This window comes from Anastrepha obliqua, chromosome 1 (genome assembly GCF_027943255.1).
Source record: "Anastrepha obliqua isolate idAnaObli1 chromosome 1, idAnaObli1_1.0, whole genome shotgun sequence".
Lineage (NCBI taxonomy): Eukaryota > Metazoa > Arthropoda > Insecta > Diptera > Tephritidae > Anastrepha > Anastrepha obliqua.
In genome coordinates, this window is record NC_072892.1 from 28,144,441 (window position 1) to 28,166,055 (window position 21,615).

The 21,615-nt window shown below is 36.8% G+C and overlaps 1 protein-coding gene across 2 annotated transcripts in view; it reads left to right on the top strand.

Moving 5' to 3' along the window:
• The first annotated feature begins 1,407 nt into the window (after positions 1-1,407).
• LOC129245986 (protein unc-13 homolog 4B) overlaps positions 1,408-21,615 on the top strand; it is a 43,284-nt gene continuing 23,076 nt past the window's right edge. The window contains exons 1-2 of one of the 2 annotated variants that reach the window (XM_054884464.1): positions 1,408-1,609; positions 9,967-10,237. In XM_054884464.1, the coding sequence (XP_054740439.1) occupies positions 1,527-1,609; positions 9,967-10,237 (354 nt within the window). In that variant the 5' untranslated portion in view covers positions 1,408-1,526. Of the gene's footprint in view, positions 1,610-9,966; positions 10,238-15,418; positions 15,913-21,615 lie in introns of those variants that run through there. The other variant, XM_054884471.1, reaches the window with a different exon arrangement.

The window sequence follows — 21,615 nt, forward strand, 5'->3', positions numbered from 1 at the left end:
GCCTGAGAGGCTGTTATTAATCTTCAGAATGATGAATTTCTAAAATTCACTTTCTCTTTAAATTTTTGTGGAACGGGTTCATATCCTTCTCGCCTGTTGATCATAAACCTTAAATCTTTTGATAATGGTGGGTGTATCCTAAGGAAGTGATCCTATTGCTCGATCTATGCGTAAATTCAACTTTATGCGTCATACTATTCACCTTAAATTTTATGTTTGAAGGGCAGCTTTTTTAAAAACTTTTGAGCTGCACTATTTGGTTTCTTGAAATTATTATATGTAATTAATTTTAAGTAACTTGTGCTATGAGTGGTAATTTCGTAAGCTAAATAAAAAATGGTCCATGCTATATTTATAAAGCGTAGAAAAGTATGCAAACAAAGAAAATAATTTGATGCCCAGAGCAAGCCATCAAAATGTGTCAAGAAGTGATCGAAATCGATTTGCGAGTAGCATTCCAGCTCCGTTTTCAACTGCGGCGCTCTGCAGAAAATAATGAATCACTTAACGTTAGTTTTGTAATGGGTAAAATATGCGCACCGACTAGCACAGCACAGTTTTTTGGAGTAATTCACGCACCGTGTTGTTATGGTTACACTCATCATAAAGGAGATACAAAGCATTCGTAGTCCTTCTAAAAGGCAAAATCCCCTCCTGCATTACGGAAGAGCAATGGCGATGGATACCAGCTTGTCGAAACCTAGCAGATTCTGCAATATGCTCGTTATGCTCACCGAAATTTGACAGAAACAGCCGGTAGATAAAAAGAGTTGAATGTATAAAACACGACGATTAGCCTGGTGTGAAGCGATCGTCAAGATCGCAGCAAATTTTGAAAGCAGCCAACAGCTGGAAATTACTTTGATTAAATAGCCGAATCGTATTATGATTTCAAGAACGGCGATCAGCTTGCAATAACTATCAACGACAAATATATTTTATTCTTTCACTTAAACCTCTTCTCAAGAAAAAGATCTAGTAGCGGCGTTAGACTGATGAGGTTTATTATATTGAAGCGCAGTCAACCGGTTATAAAGAAAATATAATAGTTATACGCAGACATACTGTTAATAACGATTTATAAAGAATATAAAAAATATTGAATATATTATATGTACCTCCATAAAACTAATTTTCTTGTGTAACTTTTTTGTATTTTCTCAAAAAACAAGTTTCAGAAGTATCATAAGAACGGTATTTTATAATCTAAAATATAATTGTACATATTTATATTTTAAATGGCTTAAACTTCACCCTAGCTAATGGATTCTTCTGATATCACTGACTGCCAAACTGAAGAAAAAATTGACCTGATCGTCTATCTCGTATGCTATCATTCTTGAGTGTAAACGCTGTATTAGATAGACATATTCAACTAGATACACCTGTTTCTATGTATGTACAAGTATAAACAAAAGAATGTCATTTGTTTTGAGTCATCTTTCGGTTTTAAGCTTTACTTTTGGTATAATATCAGTGATTAATACAATAAGCGCACGTTAAGCGACGTATCGATCGAATTTAAAATGGATGAGGAAAATATGTGGAAGGATATGTTTGAGAAGCTACAGGTATTAAAAGCTAATCCCCCAACCGAGCACGAAAGCAGGTATGTAGAAGAGTGTTCGTTGTAATGACATTTGTAAATATGTGAAGACCTTAGGAAAGCGCAAATTTAGATTATATCTCTATATTTGAGAAATATATTATGTACAGGCTTCCCAGTTCATAAAATATCACCCTTAGAAATATGCGAAGCTTTTCATTATGCCCATTCGGTAATTGTATGGTGGGCGAAAGGCGAGTGCCAGCTCCTGTTACCTTCTCGGAAAGAGTTTCTAATTATCATCAAGTTTCTCACCTTAGAGCTTACAAACTATCGATAGCGGCTTAAATTAATATTTTTGATGTTTAAAAAGGAAAAAAATTATGGTAGCGTTCAAATTTTTAGACTTTATTTATTTATTTTTAAATTAGTTCAAAAAAAGGAATGACTTAAATTCTAAACATCACTTATTCTATTGAGTTGCAATTATTTCTTTGGAAAAATAAGACTTGGGTTTTCAGGGCAGCTTGACTATTACTCTTGATTACACCAGTTTTGCTGAAGTTCCGTGGATGTTGACAGGATACATGTGTTCTTTTTTTTTTTGCTACGAAAATATAGAAATATAATTTATCATTGTCCACGACTGTAATTCGCAGTCATATAGTAATTTTCCAATATTTAAAGGGATCTAAATCCTCGAGAGATTTTCGCAAGTCAAAATACTAATCAAGCTGCACAATAGCGTCAATAATTTTCTTCACACCACTCTTCTAAAATTGATAAATGATACCTACCATTGCTGGAAGAAGGAATTTGAAATTGTATGCATTTTGCTGACCCAAGTGCTTTGCGCCGGTACAACTTATATGTAACTAATCAAAAAAGCTACTATTAGTAGTGGACAAGAATGATAGAGAAACAGATTACGCCTTCCGAATTCGCCGTGTCGCAAGAGCGGATGAATAAACAAGCAAAAGGAAGGGGAATTACTTATTTGTGAAGAAGAAGAGTAGGCGAAAGCAGTGGAAACAACCAAACACAAGAACACTCACGTACTTTCCTGCACGGCGTCTTCCGCATAAAAACACAAACAAACTGCATTTGGAGACTATATTAATTTGTGCTTTCACAATTTAACACACGGCACTTCGTTTTCATTTCTTTAAATTTCACAAATCACAAAACTACCAAGCCCTTCACTGAATTTTGACAAACACGTAATTTTTCCTACTTTTGTTTGTTTTGTATTGCGAACTAAGCTGACGTCAGACTTGTCAAAATCGCGAAAAATAAAGTAACGGGTTTTTAATGGTGCCACCTATGGTACTCAGTTTACCTAGGGCAGTGGATACAAAGTAACCATAGTAATGCGAAAAAGCAAAACACTCGATACATCGATAGTGTCATCGATAGTTTGCCAGTTATACCTCGCCTCCTGGAGCCATATGTGCAAGGAGGATAGATTAAAAAGTGTGGCTCCAATCCCAGCTTTGTCGTAAACAAATCCTTGTGACATACCCTCTTACGTCAGCCAATCAGCTGACTGCTTCAAAATCGCTGATAATCAGTTAACGGTCTGATGTTGGTCACATCTTCTGAATTCTCTACACTGCATACTGTGAGCGTCAAAATAAAGTGTACAAAGCATTTTGTTATAATATGGATTTTATTTCAGTCTTTTATAACAAAACAATATATTTTAATTTCATGTTTTTTAAATTAGTATTTGATTCTCTACTAATTACTAGAAAACAACAAAAAATAAATTACAACAACAAAAGTTGTAAGACAAAAAAAAAAATTTAGTGCATATTTTACGCGTCAAAATAAAGTGTACAGTGTACATCAGTAGCATTTTAGCGATGTTGTACGGTAAAAAATACCGTTATTGGTTGTTTACTTCCTTTTTCGATGCATTGAAACTTTTTTCATATTGTATTTTAATTGGTTGCGATCGGCAGAGTGAAAAGTTTTTGTCTACAGTAAATTTAATTCTATTATTATTTTTTTTTTAATAATGGGTAAACAAACTTCGACTGATGTTAGAGAACTGGTACCAAATCTTCGCAATGAAGATAAAACCTTTCGTGAAATAGGCTCTATTGTCAACAGAAGCCATAATACTGTGACAAAAATAGTTGGCAAATACAAAAAGTTCGGCAAAGTGGAAAATCGCCCAGGTGCAGGCCGTCCAAAAATTTTAAATGAGACTCAATTAAGGTCTATAGTGCGTGATGTGAAGAAAAATCCCTTTAAAAGTGCGGTCAAAATATCACAAGAAGTTTCAACTGCATCAGATACTAGCGTAAGTGCCAGTACAATACGTCGAGCGTTGCACGTAAATGGGTTACAAGCCGCTAATATCGACAGTTAATCATGCATAAAAATGATTATGCAAAAAAATACGAAAATCGGGATGTTTCTTTCTGGAATAATGTCCTGTTTAGCGATGAAAGTAAGTTCGAGGTATTTGGGCAGAAAAAACCGGTTAAAGTCTGGAGAATCAAAAATAAAGAGTATGCCGACCAAAATTTGATAATCACAGTTAAGCACGGTGGGGGTTCGGTGATGGTGTGGGGATGTATGGCGGCAAGCGGAGTTGGCAATTTGGTTTTTATTGAAAGTACCATGAACAAAACAGATTATCTGAATATTTTACAAAAAAATGTATTAACCAGTGTGCAGAAATTAGACTCGTAGGGATCTTGGATCGTACAACAAGATAATGATCCCAAGCACACAGAAAAAATAGTAAAAGAATGGCTGCTTTATCGTACTCTATTGAACATTTGTGGGAGCATTTAGACTACCAAATCAGCGACCAAAAGGAAAATCACCAATATGGATATGCTGAAACTCGCTATAAAGGAAGAGTGGGATAAAATTTCATCTGACGTGACAAAATAACTAGTTGAGTCGATGCCCCGAAGACTGTCTTCCGTTATCAAAGCAAAAGGGAAATCAACAAAATACTAAATCGATATAATTTTTGTAAAATATATCGTTGTACACTTTATTTTGACGCGTAAAATATGCGCTAAATTTTGTTTTTGTCTTTCAACTTTTGTTGTTGTAATTTATTTTTTGTTGTTTTCTAGTAATTAGTAGAGAATCAAATACTAATTTAAAAAACATGAAATTAAAATATATTTTTTTGTTATAAAAGACTGAAATAAAATCCATATTATAACAAAATGCTTTGTACACTTTATTTTGACGCTCACAGTATGTGTGCGTTCAGACACGGTAACTTTTGTTGCGGCAACTCGTAACGTTTGTGGAACAGAGATACAGAGTACCCGCACGTATTACATATTATTTGAAAATTTCGAAATAATCAACTCGGTTTCAAATATTGTAAATCTCGGAAATAAGTATACGTAAATTACGGCGGCAGCAGTAGCTCGGCAATAATCACCAAATGATAGTAAAAGTTTTCTACTAATAGTCGCTCCTTCTGCCATAAAAAAAATCTGATTTATCATCTTCGAGATCTGCTTTTAAATCTTCCATTTTGTACTGTACTGTTAGTTTCTATTGCTCTGTTATGCGATATGTTATTAAAATGTATACTAGTTGTAGTCGGAAGTGCATAGTCCACCATTACGGAAAGCTCTGAAATTTAAGCCAAGATCTTATCGTGACCGTAATTAGTGTCTGCCTCTTTTTTTTAAGCTTATGTTTTATGGTTGCAATGCTAAACATATACGAGTATTACATGCAGACCTACTGTATGGAAGTTTAGTATTTAATGCTTTTGATGGCGTGATTGACTTGTATCTATTATAAGAACAGGTGCGAGCCTTTGAACCTTGTCAGACCTCGTAATGTTCACACCCTTCTCAAAGGCGTTCCACTACATTAAAATACCATAATACAGAATTATCCCCACCACCGCTGTATAGAGGCAGTGTATTATTCATTCCCTATTTTTTTTTCAATTAAATTTCCTGCAGGAAGAAGAACAACACAGTCATACCCTATCGTATCGTACCCTATCTGCAACTGTGGGCCCCCGGTTCCAGTAACCCTTTCTTCTACCTTTACTGTACGTATCCTGGGAAGGGGAGAGCTTGTTCCCGATCTGAAAAACACGGTTTGTAATCACATACTGGCGTCGCCAACCTCTAATGTGCCGATGCCTAATTTAAGCTTCACAATCGGGATCCTTATGGCTGTTTAAGGTCCACCAGAGCAGGATCACTCCCCTTATTCATCTCAAAACGCCTCTACTCCAGTTCCGCTTCAAATCATGTGTGATGGCCCACCAGCACCTCTTGATCCCCCACACTATCTGTTCTGTGTGTCGGGCCAGAGTATCTCGGAACCTGATATCAGTCAAGTACTATTCTGGCAATAGCTGATGTCACCTTCGGAGGTGTTTTGCTGAGATAGCCGATTTCAGTAACAGGCACGTAATACTAATAGCTCTAAAAAACCAAACTGCACAGTAGTTCCTCATTGATTACCAATGAATGTTACAAAGTGCATCGCAAGGATTGTGGGGAGTACAGTGGTGGTGCCTAGCATTTATAGTTCACTATACTGCAATGTGGTCTCATCGACCATTGTCTTCTCGATTGATAGACTTGCCGATTTTATTTCCGCGAATCATCGCTGTCATATTATTTTTTAATAAAGCAACTGTCGGTCATCCCACCCTACTGGATGATATTCAAGAATCAACTCTCTCGTTGGGACTGAAGATGTGTTCCGCAAATTACTTGTGTGGTTGACACTCGTCAGTAATATTTAAAGATCAAAATTCTAAACAGAGGATGATAAAGCAAGGGTGGCTTCTCTTTTTAACTTCTGTATTTAGAAACTTCCTCAACCACCAGAGTTTCAATTATCTCATACGCTGAAGATTGCTCCAACTTTCTCCCACTAAATCCGCGGCGCCATATTCTTGCACCTGGACGAAGGAGTTCATATTACATAAAGGTCAAGGGCGATGATACACCAAGGATGATAGATTATAAGTTTCGGGCATCCGAAGCAAAATTGTGAAAGTAACTTCGGCTGCCATGTCTGTCACAGGCAATTCAGCAACAGAATTGTGATGCCTTCAAATGCGTGAATGTTCAGACGCAATATAAGGAGTGGCTACGATGATTTTTTTTGTATATTAATAACATAATCTCAGTTTTGCCGACCTCTGCTGCAAACAAACCAAGCCATATCCCTTATTACGTCAGCAAATCAGTTGATTATCCTTCAAAATCGCTGAGAGCCGGTTAACCGCAAGGATGATAGATTTACCAGGTTTGCTCTTAAAATATTGGGACATTCAGCCGAATTCTGCACGATCATTTCGCATGCATTCACACACTCGTCCAATCAGTCGTTGTAAAGATGGTAACGAAGCAACAACTCCCGAGTGAAGAGAGTGTGTTGATTTTTTCCGTAAATCACTAACACAATTGCACAATCATTTCACATATATTCACTCACTCGTCCAATCTGTCGTTGTTCAGATAGCAACGAAGCAAGAAGATTGTTGTTGTTGTTGTTGTAACAGCATAAACATTCCCCATACTTACATACGGGGAATGCTGCTGGAGTGACAGTCCTTGACCGGATATAAATCCGGGTCGTTTCGGTAACGTAGAACCGACTGTCGTGGAAACGCAAGAAGATTGTAGATGGTGTTGATTTTTTCCGTATATCACTAATACAATTGCACTATTATTTCACATATATTCGCACACTCGCGAATGACATACCAATACCGACTGTTAACAACCCCAAGTCACTGGGCATTACCTTTGATAGTTTGCTCTTCTTCTCAGCGTATACAAGCGCAATTAGGTACTTAAAGTCCAAAACCGCCACAAAGATCTCAGATAGGTGGTAATACTTCGGGCAAAGACACAGAAATGGTGGTAGCCACATTTGAAGCATTTTACCGGCTGGTTCTGCATTATGAAGAGCCCATCGGGTCGCCTGGGACTATTGATACGCTAAAGAAGTGATTGGCTTTCAGTGCCCCCGAATGAACAAGCGATGTCGAATTGCCACGAAAAAAAAGCTGCCACAAATAGGATCACACTGAGATCGGTCGCCACACGAGCTGTGTTGGAGAGATAACAAGAATTGAAGAAGGAAACGAGACGTATTTTATCCGAAAAGCAGGGAGAGGACGAAATACGTATGTGCGTTAGTGCATTCTGGCAGGAAAAACGCCCAAATATTCTACTAGAAAGGGCGACGAGTTACAGTTTCAAGTCCGGTCCGACTTTCTTTAAAAACGAATACGGCGATCTGATAAACGACATTCAGAACACTATTAGGATATGGAGAGACAACTATGAGAACCCGAACTCCAAATCGACGTCGACGGTATCGACCCTGATCTTTTCAACGCAGAGGAGATCTTCCTCTTCCTCTGCTACCACCCGCTGGAACCATATCGAATATATTCAGAGCCGGAGCGTTTGTATCCATTCGGACGACATGACCAACGTAGCCGCTGGATCTTTATTCGTTGCACTATGTAAAGCTCATATAGCTTATTGTTCCATCGCCTACGATACACGCCGTCACTAACATGCACAGGTCCAAAAATCTTTCGCAGAATCTTTCTCTCAAACACTCCAAGGGACGCCTCATCGGATGTTGTCATCGTCCAAGCTTCTGCGCCATAGGTTATGACGGGCATGATGAGAGCCTTGTGAAGCGCTAGTTTTGTTCGTCGAGAGAGGACTTTACTACTGTTGGCAAGAGAGATTCTACGTTGGATTTTCAGGCTGATATTGTTATCGGTGTTAATGCAAGCTCGTAAATAAACGAAGTCTCTTCCAACCTCAAAATCATAACTGTCAACAGTAACATGGGTGCCGATATGCGAGTGCCCTGAGTGAATGAAAGTACTTGGCGACAATTATCTTTTCCACTGTAAGTCCAACACCGAATTTGCGCTCGTTTACATGGCACCTGAAGTACACGTCGCAATGTCTAATGTTATTCTTGCCTTGCCCGGTCCATCTTTTGAATGACAGTAATGTCATCAGCCTTTGTTCTTACGAGGACATCAACCAGCCGGGCAGAAGCATCTTCCCCATTAAGGGACCGGACATTCCAAGTGCATGCCTTCAAATCATAGTCCTTAGTTCGCTATCAAAATAAGCCGTTCTTATCTGCGGCTTTGATTTGTTTTTCATTGGGGAAGGATTTTTACGTGATAGGACCCAAACCCAGCGCTTAACCTGATATCCTGGGTTGCTTCGCTTTTCAACATTAGCGCGCACTCAAACGGATGTTCGGGAGCTACCCAGAAGATACTTGGGCTAAGTCCAGAAGTTGTGAGCTGCTTGGACTGTATACAGAAGAATCGTGCTGGCCACTCAAAAGTGAATGGCAATCAGGTACTTTCCCCACATGCGTAGACTTCTACACATGGAAGCATTCTCCCCGACCTTAGTGTAGTACAAATATCGATAATACGATTAAAATATGCCAAAGTGGCTGGAGCCGATGGGTTACCTGTAATAATAATAAAATAAAATACTAGAGTTCGACAACATCGGTGTATCGGTGCTGACGGAACGATCGAATAAAGAATAAGATGGAATGCAATGAAGGAGAAATGGTACGATTGGGTCATTTCGTGAAGACTTCCATCAATTATTTTCTCTGAGGCCATATCAATTTCTTTGTACAAGCCAACAAGTCATCCGCCTTGAACGAGTGTGAAGGCGACATTCGAGAGGTCACTACCGGAAGATCAACCGCTTAAAGCTCTGCCAGCGATGCCGAAGTGGTCATTTGAATGTTGTAATATTCTACATATAATAACATAAATGTGGCTTCACACCGTTGTTTTATTTAAATTTTTTTTACGTCTTTATCTGTCCCTTCTATAGACCTTTAAAAAAATTCAGTTAAAAACACCATAGATTATGCTAACAGAGAGTCAAGTATAAGCTCACGTGTTAAAAAAGTTGTTTGCTTAATTTTTGCAATGCGATCGATATGGCGAAGTAGTGAAAATTGTACGAAATATTTTCTGAAAAAGTAAAGGCAATATAAGAATTCAAGTAAATGAGTCGCTTTGTATTTTGCAGTGATGCCTACTAAAGATAATTTATGTGATAGTTAATATACTACCCGATAGAGGAAAGAAGGCATATTAACTACCCCACATTAAGGCATTTGAGGCTTTTTCATGGCAGAAATACACTCGGAGGTTTGCCATTGCTTGGTGAACCCGCGCTCTTGCGAATGGTACTCACTCACCATTCTAGGCCGTCGATTTTTACCTAAATCATATAATTCGTATGTAAAAGAAAAGCTTTTGGACAATTTGTTGAACTAATTTTTAAATTATTATACTTTTGCTACTAATTATTACATAATATAAGTAAAAAAAAAACACAATTTATTGTAACTACATAATGGTTATCTGTATACTTTAGGTTACAGGATGCTGATGGCGGATTTTTCGAAAAATTCGGATACCTTTTAAGGCAGAAATCTCATATGGAGGAAACGAATCTCAAAACATGCCTTGCACCATTTCCCGAGGACTGTCCAAATGATACCATAACAGTGGATAATTCATATGAACCTACTGAAGGTGCTTGTGAATCAGTAAATTTATCACCTCTTGTTCTGGAAGAGAGTTCCGATATCCATGATATAGAAAGCTGTAAAGAAAAATTTATTGATGAGGCAATAAGAATGAACGTGAGTTATTAATGATTTATATATAAGTTGCTCTTTAAACTAAAGTTTTGTGAATAAAATGTAAATAATTAAAAGTCCGTTTCAAAATGCAATCTTATTGCCAAGAAGTTAACTTAATCTGGTTCATCCTGTATCATAACATTATTTTTGCTGTGTCTGCATAATAAGGCCTGTTCAAAATTAAAGACCCATATATAGTAGATTATCCATACTTACACGTGCTTCCGAAAATTATATGAGATATTGGTTTTATTGTACCTACTCCAATAAATTATTTATGTTTGTATTTTATTTCATTATATTTCATTACATACTTGTTCTACAATTTATATCGCGTTTGAAGCCTAAGCCGATCTCGATAAAGAACACTTCTGGTAGCTTGGATTTGTTAGAAGCGTTCGAGGCTATTAAAAGCTATACATATGGTTAGCGCATTACCGTAGTTAAATACTGATATGTCCAGAATATAATATACTATGGGTTCACGTTGCTGGTAATATTCACCTCACAGGCGGAATATACAGTGAATAAGTTATCTAATCGTTTTTTCTACTTGTACACTACTTATCCGCACGACTAATCTGATTATTCCCGTGAAAATGAATTCTGGAACCTTATACTTTTTCAGTCGTTCTATATTTTAAACCAGACCAACGTAAACCCCCTATCGGCGTTTGTTTGTGGTTGTAGGTGGGCTATAATGTTCTGCTAATTTTGCATGTTGTCTGGTCCCTCCATCTGCGTTCCATGATTTTTAGATATGTTAAGAAAATTGGATTCTTGATTGCACACAGTTTTATGAATACCGATTCTGCAAGAATGTTATTCATGGCAGATCCCCCTTTTGCCAGTTCCTCCGCTTTTTCGTTTCCTTCAATGCTCTGATATCACGGGACCCAGATTAAGGAAACGTTATGGTTAACGCGGCGGCCGCCGTAGCTGAAGGTTAGTGAGTGACTACCATTCGGAATTCAGAGAGAACGTAGGTTCGAATCTTGGTGAAACACTAAAATGAAGAAGAAGTTTTTTCTAATAGCGGTCGCCCCTCGGCAGGCTACGACAAACCTTCGAGTGTATCTCTGCCATGTAAAAGCTCCTCATTAAAAAAATATCTGCCGTTCGGATTCAGCTTGAGACTGTAGGCCTCTCCATTTGTAGAACAACATCAAGACGCACGCCACAAATAGGAGGAAGAGCTCGGCCGAAAGCCACTCAAAAAGGGTGTACGCGCCAATGTTTATATTATATATACACATTTCCATTTTTGAACCATCTGGGTAGGCTGTAGTTCCGAAGTGGTTTAGTAAAAGTCTCTTCCTCCATTCCATTTGAGATGGGAAGTAGGTGGCAAAATTTCTGTTGATGTAATCAGTCCTCCCCAAGGTGAACTGAGTTTGTCGCAATAATAGATTGGCATGTCCATAAGTTGTTTCGCTCCAGCGACCCGCTTCATTTAAACTAAATGCACTCATGGTAGCCATCTTTTGGAGATCAACGGGAATTACATGTGTCAGTGCATTGAGAGCCTGCCTAGGACATGATCTAGATGTACCGACCGTAAATGCACTGGCTGATCTTTGTATTCTGCTAAGTAGCTAGATATTGTAATCTCTTCCAAGAGCTTTTCACCAAACCTACCTATCCGTATGTTAAAATTGGTCGTATAACTGCCTTATACAACCATAATGTATACTTGGGTTGAAGACCCCATCTTTTTTCAAGTATACGCAAATAGAAAAATTTCTGCTTTTCTTATCCCTTTCTTCAATGTTCATTTTCCAACTAAGTTTGGAGTCCAAGATTGCACCTAACTTTGCGCTGTGCCAGTGGTAGGGTAAAATTGGGTACTTTGTATCTAGTGGTAAAAAGTATGAGTTGAGTTCGCCCTTCGAATGATTCCACTGATTGTGTTAGGACACAGCGGAACCACTTATAGTAATTTTTTACACTGACGGATGTACCCATCAAAATAGAAATTATGACACTGTTAATACTACTTTGCTATCCACGGCTATGAACCACAACATATGTATTGGGCAAAAGGTTCTCGAAATGAGCTTTACTCAGAAGTAAGCTGACAGTATCTATTCCACAATCGAACGAGCATTTAAAAATAAATATATGCATGCTCCTGTAGAAAATGTAGAAATAAAACATTGAAGACCAACTCATAACTTACAACAGCTACACCTTTTTTCTTAATTTTACATACTTCAATTCTTCAAAAGATTTCGTCCTGGTCTCAACAAAGGAGACACCAAAATGGTTGACATACGAATCCTATACACGCTACATCTGGTCAAGTGTATTTTTAAATCCATTAGTTATGAGAGGTAATTTGCCATATGGAATGCTCCTCTGATGTAAACCAATACATACATATAGGCATGATCATGCGCTCCTAAAGAACGAATTGTATTTTAATAAGTAAAGTAAATATCTGATTAAGTCTAGAATCAGAAGATACATACATTATAAGTATAAGCTTATTGCTTTTAATGATACGCACTATTGCAGTGGGATGTTTATATCTTCATTCCACAAACGAGTGTGTAAGAAATTGACTGTCAGTCGGGCGCTTGCTTTTAGCATAATCGCAACAAAAAAACGAATGACAACTACATATTGCTCCTTATGTAAAGTAGCTCGCTTCTATAAGAATGTTGCAAATATTCTTCAATATATTCTTTTCATAAGTTCTTTTGGTTTTTTTTGTTTATGGTCGCCAAATTGTAAACACTATTTTCAGTAAGTTGAGCTTAAGGCAGGAAATAAAATACAACACGCCATTTTACATTGTCTTAAAAAACATCTGCCGTTGAAAGGCGGCATAAAATTGTAGGTCCCAACAGGGACACCTAATTTACTACAAATGGTCTATTTTCAAAATGGGCGTAATCGGTCGATAACCAGGCCCATATCTCCCATACAGGTAATTTTCAAAAAAGAAAAAAAAAGAGATATATCACTCTGTCATAAATAAAGCAAAATAATTACATTTGCTGCAAGTGGGATGAACCCAAAAAGAGAAATACGATCAAGTAAAAGTTTTAAAATGCGTCTATCTCGATAACAACTCAATCAAACTCGCTCAAGACTTGGTACACCTATTGCTTGCTTCTCATTTATGTTCGACAAAAATATTATTGAGAGCATAGGATAAAAATCACACCCACTTGCTATATGTTAAAACTAAATTTCAGTCCCCCGTGTGATGTTGTAAGCTATAAATCTCATTGTCCATGAATTGATTTCATTTCAAAAATTAGCAGCCGATCTCAATTAAATTTTATTATAATAGGCGCGCGTATATACAAGAAGAAGTCCAAAATAAACAAGACTGACATCATAGAAATGCTTTTGATGGTGTTACATTTTTAAAGAGTTAGTGCGTTGGAAGTTACTTCCCTAACTGACTCCTAATGAAAGCTTGGAGACATTCGGTTCAGTGGAAGCGAAGCTATTGCGTCTAAAGTGTTAGCATGTTTCTGTCATCGGTACAAAAATGAGTTTCGAACAAAGAGCTAATATCAAATTTTGTTTTAAAATCAGTAAAATCTTTACCGAAACATTTGAATTGATGAAAAAAATGTATGGCGGTGATTTCAATCTCGTGCCAGAATTCATGAGTGGTTTTCACGTTTCAGAGATGGTTGTGAGGACATAAATGACAATGAGCAGACGGGCCGCTCAAAATCAGTAATCACCGAAAACTCCATCGAAATTGTTCGTAAATTTATCAAAAATGAACCGAAATCATCGCTGAAATTCATGGAATCGAAAACATCAATTTATCGTATTTTAACTAATAAGTTTCATTCAGCAAAAGTTAACTGAGGACCAACAAATGCTCAGGATTCAACATTCGAAAGACCTCATTAAAGAGGCGAGAAAAGACGAGAACTTCCTTTAAAACATTGTAGATGGTGATGAAACGTGGATTTTCCAACATGAACCTGAAGCATAAGCGTCAAAGTGCTGAATGGAAGGCCCCAGACGAGCCACCACCCAAAAAATCGCTTTTGGAGAAGTAAAAATCAAGTCGATGCTCATTTTTTTTTACGATTCCAAGAGAATTGTCCACAAGGAGTTCGTGCCAATGGGCCAAACCGTCAATGCAATTTTCTATCTTGGCGTTTTGAAGCGTTTGTTGCATCGGATTCGTCGAATTCGCCCTGAGTACCGCGAAGTATGAAGCTGACGCTTATTGCATGATATTGCACAATCTCATCGATCCACTCTTGTGACTGATGTTTTAACTAGAAATCGCATTTTAACTATCAATCACTCACCGTATTCGTCTGATATGGCTTCTACATATTCGGAAAATTTCATTTGGCCTTGAAAGGAAAACGTTTTGCGTCCGTAGAGGCCATCCAAAAGGCTTGTACCGACATCCTGAAGGACATTCTGGTCAATGGCCTGAAACACTTCCGAAAAGCTTTTAGATAACACAAAACAGTGTATCAAGGCCAGAGGGAACTATTTTGAATAAATAAACTCGAAGTTATCAGAATAAAGCTCCTGTCGGTTCTATTTTAGCTCAGTCTTGTTTATTTTGGACTTCACCTTGTAAATTAGTCCAGTCCAGACCGAATTCAGCACTTCCTTACTTGCTTTTATATTTTATCAGTCATCAAAATCAAAATAAGACATTTGCTGCACTAAATAACTACAAATGCTGCAATTGAACGGTAAAAGCAATTTCTTCTTACTGCGGCTGTTTGATAAATCAATAAAAAGAGCACATGTGAAAATTCTGCAAATTTATGACTTAAAATCTAGTTTTTCAACTTTCGATAGATTTTCAGCTGCCGAATAGAAATTGCGTTAGGCGAGTGCCTCCATTCGGGATAAAGTAAAGAGTAACATGTCTTTATTCTATACTACTTATAAGAAGCTTATATGTTTGTAGAACGGTTATATTCTTCTATGAACTCGGAACATTTTCATTAACATTCTAAAAATAAGAATGGTCGACGAAAACGAACTTATTTTATTTTCCTGGCGTGCGTGCGTATGTGTATATTATAAACACTGCCGCCACGAAGTACATACACTCAACATTTTTCAATGTACTATACACCTTAATATGCGGACTGGCTCATGGTCAATATATTTTTGTATGCACAAGAATATTTACGTAGATACTGATAGAGTTCATTCTTTTGGCTAATATATCGGAAGCGTCTCCAAATTTTTGGTTTTCGCCAGTAACCATATTGCGAGTTTTAATAGCGGCGGTTATTTAACTTTATTTGTTTTCAGAAGAAATTACGTAATATTTGTATTTTGCTAAATTTATCCGCATCGATTTAATACTACTATACTTGTTACTTACAAACTCGTAAAAAAGTGCTAAATAATAGTGTTTTTTACAGAATATGAATACATAGTTGTGTGCAAATTAAAAAAAAAATACGATGAGTTCTATTTCACTGCCCCAATCTATACAGAGCCGAAATTTCCATAATACCGCGAGTAAAGCTATAAAATATTTATCTTTGAACTCAAAGTCTTCTAATCAAAAACTACAACCACGGCCCTCAACTTTATCCCTTAATGATTTTCCGAAAATATTGAACAGAAATGGGAGTATAGCAAGCAACCACTTTCGCGGAGTCCACAGGCATTTGATTGAACAATATGCTACGTCTGCATGCCATTTAATGACTGTGAGTGGAAAATGAGTTTTGTTATTATATTGTTTACATTCAATCATCACGACATACTGTATTTCGCTGGTATACAAATATTTTCTTAAAAAGTGGTACCTCATTAACAAAGTGTTTTTTTAGAGTAATTTTGGGTCGCGAAACAAGACATTTATTTTCGTAAAGAAGTGTTTTCGAGATATAGGCACAAAAAAAATCTGTTTTCTAGGACTTTTTTGCAATTAAAAAACTCCATAAAATCTAATGAAACTGACATTTTATTGGTATCGTTTGAAAGACATATTAGGCCGTCTTTGCGATGATGTGTCTTTTGTGTTAATTGCCGGTGTTAAATTACAAAAATTAAGACATTTTCAAGCTTTTAAAAAACTGCTCGTGTTTTTTCATTCATTTACGTTGATAAACTTGTGAAAGATAATTTTATTACGAAAATATTAACGTTAAGATCGTACAAATCGGGCGGAAAGTGTCAGTTATGACAAATTAAATAAAAGCGGTAAATTTAAATTTTGCCATTTTCATTCTTTCAGTTGTAAATAAGCTTTCCCACACAAATTGCTAACTTGAAGGTAAACGCATGTAACTCGTTGGCTGAAAAAATCCCGGGCTACAATTGAAACAAACCATTTCAGCAAAAATTCTACCAAAATTATTGAATAGCTACACTCATACACTCACACACACTTTTAGGTTGTAGTGCGGAATGCACTCATAATAATATTAATAATAGATTATTATGTGCCGAAAAGAAGACATCAGGTTTTAGGTTTAAAATCAGTTGGGACTAACTGGTTTAACGGTTTTAGTGTCCAACGAAAGGCTTAAAAGTTAGCTTAGAAGAAGGGAAATCAAGTTTTGAGCAAGAAGATAGCACACTCCTTAAGGAGCATTCATGCTATAGATAGTTTTGGTGACTCCACATGATAGACTTCATTACAGCGAGGAACGCGTTGGGGAACATTAAAGTGGATTTTCATAAGAAAATGCGGACAATCAATAGGACCGGAAGTGGCATCAAAAACAGAACACACGGACAAAAGAGAATATATATTAGTACATAGCATTTAAAGAAAAAATATATCTTTATAAACAGCGAGAATGACAAGACGCATGCGAATAAATGCCTTCTGAACAGACTCGAATCTATTCACCATCATCATCATTTGGCGTTACAGCTCTGTGTGAGCTTTGGCCTGCTGCACAAAATGTCTCCGTTTGCCCAGATCCTTGATTGATTTCTTCCAGTTGTTAACCTTGTGTTTCCCTATCTGCTAGTTCGTCAATCCAAAGCAAGAGGTTCCAAATGTTTTAGCGTCTATTATTTTTCGTTGAGCCTTCGTGGAGGCCATTCTCATGGTATAGCCCAGCCATCTTAGTCTTTGAGCTTTGATGAACCACACAACATTTTCCACTTTTATAAGTTGGTCGAGTTCATGGTTCCATCTTATACGTCACTTCAAATTTTAAAGATCAAAGAATGAAAACCAATTACGACGAATGAATGCCAACATTGCAAAATATTTTGGAATAATTTTTAGGAGTGGTGAAACTAAGCCTAAAAAAATACATAGATCTTTAAATTCACTACATAACTTCACCGAGCCTTAAAAATACATCAATCTTCAAGATATTTGGTTTTCTAATATATCTTCAAGCCATTCGCGTACAGAAGGAAATTTCACTTATATACCTTCTGCTCAAATATGAAGGAGACGGTATCAATAAAACGCTCCGCGGATGACATATGGCAAAAATAAATTTTTTGTTTTTTGGTAGGACTGTTATAAGCTTACATGGCAAATTTCAGTGTGATATGTCACATAGTTTGTTTTCTGTGCTACTGTAAACAAGTCAAGCTCGAGTGTGTTCTTCCAACAAAATTTCGGTTTCAGACGCCTTAAAAATGTTGCAGACAACCTATGGGGACTCTGCTCTATCGCGTGCACGTGTTTTCCAGTGGTACAAATCGTTCAAAGAGGGCCGTACATCGGTTGAAAACTTGCCTCATGAACGTCGTCCAGCAACATCAGTAAACGAGGAAAACATCGGAAAAGTAAAGGAAATTGTGCTTGAAAATCGCACAAATCGCAAAATCGGTTAACGCTGAATATTATTTAGACGTTTTAAAGCGTTTGCGCGAGAACATTCGTCTTAAAAGGAAGGAATTGTGGGACAACAAGTCATGGTTCTTGCATCACGATAATGCACCAGCTCACACATCACGTCTTGTTCGCGATTATTTGAACAAAAATAATGTTAATATCGTTCCGCAAGCACCGTATTCGCCTGATATGGCTCCATGTGACTTTTTCCTGTTTCCCAAGCTCAAGTTGCCGCTCCGTGGAAAACATTTTGAGACAATTGAAGTCATAAAAGAGAATTCGAAGAACACACTCGAGCTTGACTTGTTTACAGTAGCACAGAAAACAAACTATGTGACATATCACGCTGAAATTTGCCATGTAAGCTTATAACAGTCTTACCAAAAAACAAAAACATTATTTTTGCCATATGTCATCCGCGGACCGTTTTATTGATACCGTCTCCTTCATATTTGAGCAGAAGGTATGTACATATATATAATTGGCGTATTTGGCCGAGCTCCTCCTCCTATATGTGACATGCGTCTTGATGTTGTTTCAGAAATGGAGGGACCCACAGTTTCAAGCCGATTCCGAACGGCAAATAATTTTTATGAGAAGCTTTTTAATGGCAGAAATACACTCGGAGGTTCGCCGTTGCTTGCTGAAGGGCGACCGCTATTAGAAAAAACGTTTTCTTCATTTTGGTCTTTCACCGAGATTCGTACCTACGTTCTCTCTGAATGGTTGTCACGCACCAGCCCATCCGGCTACGGCGGCCGCCTGCATTTATTCTTGTGATATTGCCTCTAGATGTATGTGAGAACTTAAAATTAATATAAAAACTAACTAATATCAAATCCAAAATACGGCCTAAATCATTTAAAGCAGTATTGATCTGCGATAATTCAATACAAAGCAAGTTATTAATTAAGATATAAGATTAGATAGAGTGAGAAAATTATCCAGATAGCTCCAGGAAATACTACATAGACTAAAGTCATCTAAGACACACTGAGTTGTCCGTTAAAAGGAAAATGTCAAACAGCGTAGTATAGAAGGATTCTTAATCAAAATTGTTGTCATTGCGTGCTAGAAATGTACGACTTTAGATGTGATCGTGAGTGCAGAAGTATTTTTCTAATAAATTTGTGTTAAACGGTCTAACCGAAAGTAGAAGTTTATTATAATGAGACTTCGGGATTTCAAGATAAATCAGTTTTGTTTTTGATAAGTTTAAAACATGAAATCGTCTTTCTATTTATTATCTGTGGTAACAAAAGCAGTATGCAATATTCTAACGCATATGCGGTAGATCTACAACATATTTTTTAAATTTGACGATCTACCACATTTACTGCATCTGATCTCATCATCATCAATTCCTAGAGTTCCAAGTTAGAGCATAGGACCACACATTTATTGTACAATGTACTAACACCATGAAATGTCATTACCGAAGTTTCTACAAAAGAAGCGGAATAATAAAAAAAGGAAATATTTGCTAAAATTACAGTTTGGAGTGGCAAAATAACCGAGAATGGTTAACGTGCGTAGAAATGAAGGCATTTCGCAAATTATACCTCTATTCGCTTGGCAGCGGCGTCACTCATTTAGACAGGCGCTCAAAAAAACCTAAATCCGATCAAGGTAAATTATATCAGTCATTTCAATCAACTTTCTGTGATGGAAAGTGTCTCAAAAAGATCTGCATCGTCCGATAAGGTTTCCAGGATATAATCACAGTCATGTACTGTATACAAATAGCACTTCCATTTAGAACAATTAAATATTGTCCAGGAAAGCAGCAGTTGTGGTTGAAATTATGCCAGAGAAAACATTGCAAAACATCTGCGATCTATCAGAATCTCTCCGATCTTGAGTGAAGGTACAGACATCAGTATGAATTTGCGTCATCTGCCATCTGACAAGTGTTCTGTGGTTGACTGTTTTTTGGTAAATTATTTAAAAATAAAAGCTACTTGTTTGAGGTAAACCTTTTTTTTTACATATTGGGTTGTTCGGAAAGAAATTGCCGATTTTTTAAAAGAAAGTAAATACATTTTTATTAAAACTTAGAATGAACTTAAATCAATTATATATTTTCCATTTTGTTCGATAACCTTTTGCCATCTTTCCGGCAAATTCGTTATTCCGCGCTCGTAGAACATCGGGCCTTTATTTGCAAAAAACTTAAGGGGGGACCCTCATTTAGACGGTCGAAAAATGCATCATTTTTGGGAATTTTTTTCTCAGGTAAAATAACTTCAAACGTTTTGTAATTCATAAAGTACTTTAATAAATGTCTTGACTGTCTACAAAAATTTTCGGAGAAGAAAAAAAACATTTTAAGTATGGAAATATACACCTCGTCCATGGCACCTCATTCTATCTGTGTACATTCTAGCGCTCTGAATTTTTTTCTGAAATAAAAAAACCAAATTTTTTTTAAAACTTTAGGATAATACCTTCGATGTGACATTTTGATTTAAAAAAAAATGTCGAAATTGATATTTTTTACCCAGTTTTATGTTAAAAGTGATTTTTCATGCATAAAAATTGACTTTAAAATTACAAAAAAATATGAAAATCTTTTTAAAAAAAAAAACACTTAATGTCACATTGAAAACAATTTAATTATCTTTAAAATGAGCTATTGTAAAGCCTGATTGGTTCAATACAGCGTTCTCAATTGTGTACACAAAATCGAAAAATGATGTTTCGAGAAAAACGCGTTTAAAGTTTTGGGTACAGGCGATCAGGCCACCCGTCGCGTCCTGTTAAAAATTTTGTCACTCCTTCAAAAATACAGATATCGACTTGAAATTTTGAAAGTATATTCTTAAATAGTTGTAGAATAGATTAAAATTATTTCCAAAAAATCGATTTTTTTGACCCGATAAATGAGGGTCCCCCCTTAAACAAGTGCGATTTTATAGCCTCGTCATTGCCGAAAGTTTTACCATTTAAGGAGTTCTGCAAAGACCGAAACAAATGGTAGTCTGACGGTGCAAGGTCAGGGTTATATGGTGGATACAGCAAAAGTTCCCATCCAAGCTCTATCAGTTTTTGGCGAGTGATGAAATATGACACCTTTACGATTGATCAATTCTGGTCGCTTCTCGTTGATGGCTGTATTCAATTTGTCCAATTGTTGGCAGTAGACATCCGAATTAATCGTTTGGTTCCTCTGAAGCAGCTCAAAATATACCATACCCTTCCAGTCCCACCAAACTGACAGCATAATCTTCTTTTGGTGAATATCAGCCTTTAAAGTGGTTTGTGGCGCTTCATCATGCTTCGACCATGATCGTTTTCGATTGACGTTATTGTAAACAATCCATTTTTCATCACCAGTGATAATCCGCTTCAAAAACGGATCAACTTCATTGCGTTTAAGATGCATATCACAAGCGTTTATTCGGTTTGTTAAATGAATTTCTTTCAATTCATTTGGTACCTAAATATCAAGATTTTTTACCAGTCCAAGACTCTTTATATGCTCATGAATGGTTGATTTTGGTATATTTATCTTCTCTCCAATCTCACGCAAAGTTACATGACGATCTAATTCGAATAAAGCCTTGATAACGTCTTCATCGCATTATTTGGCCGACCTGAA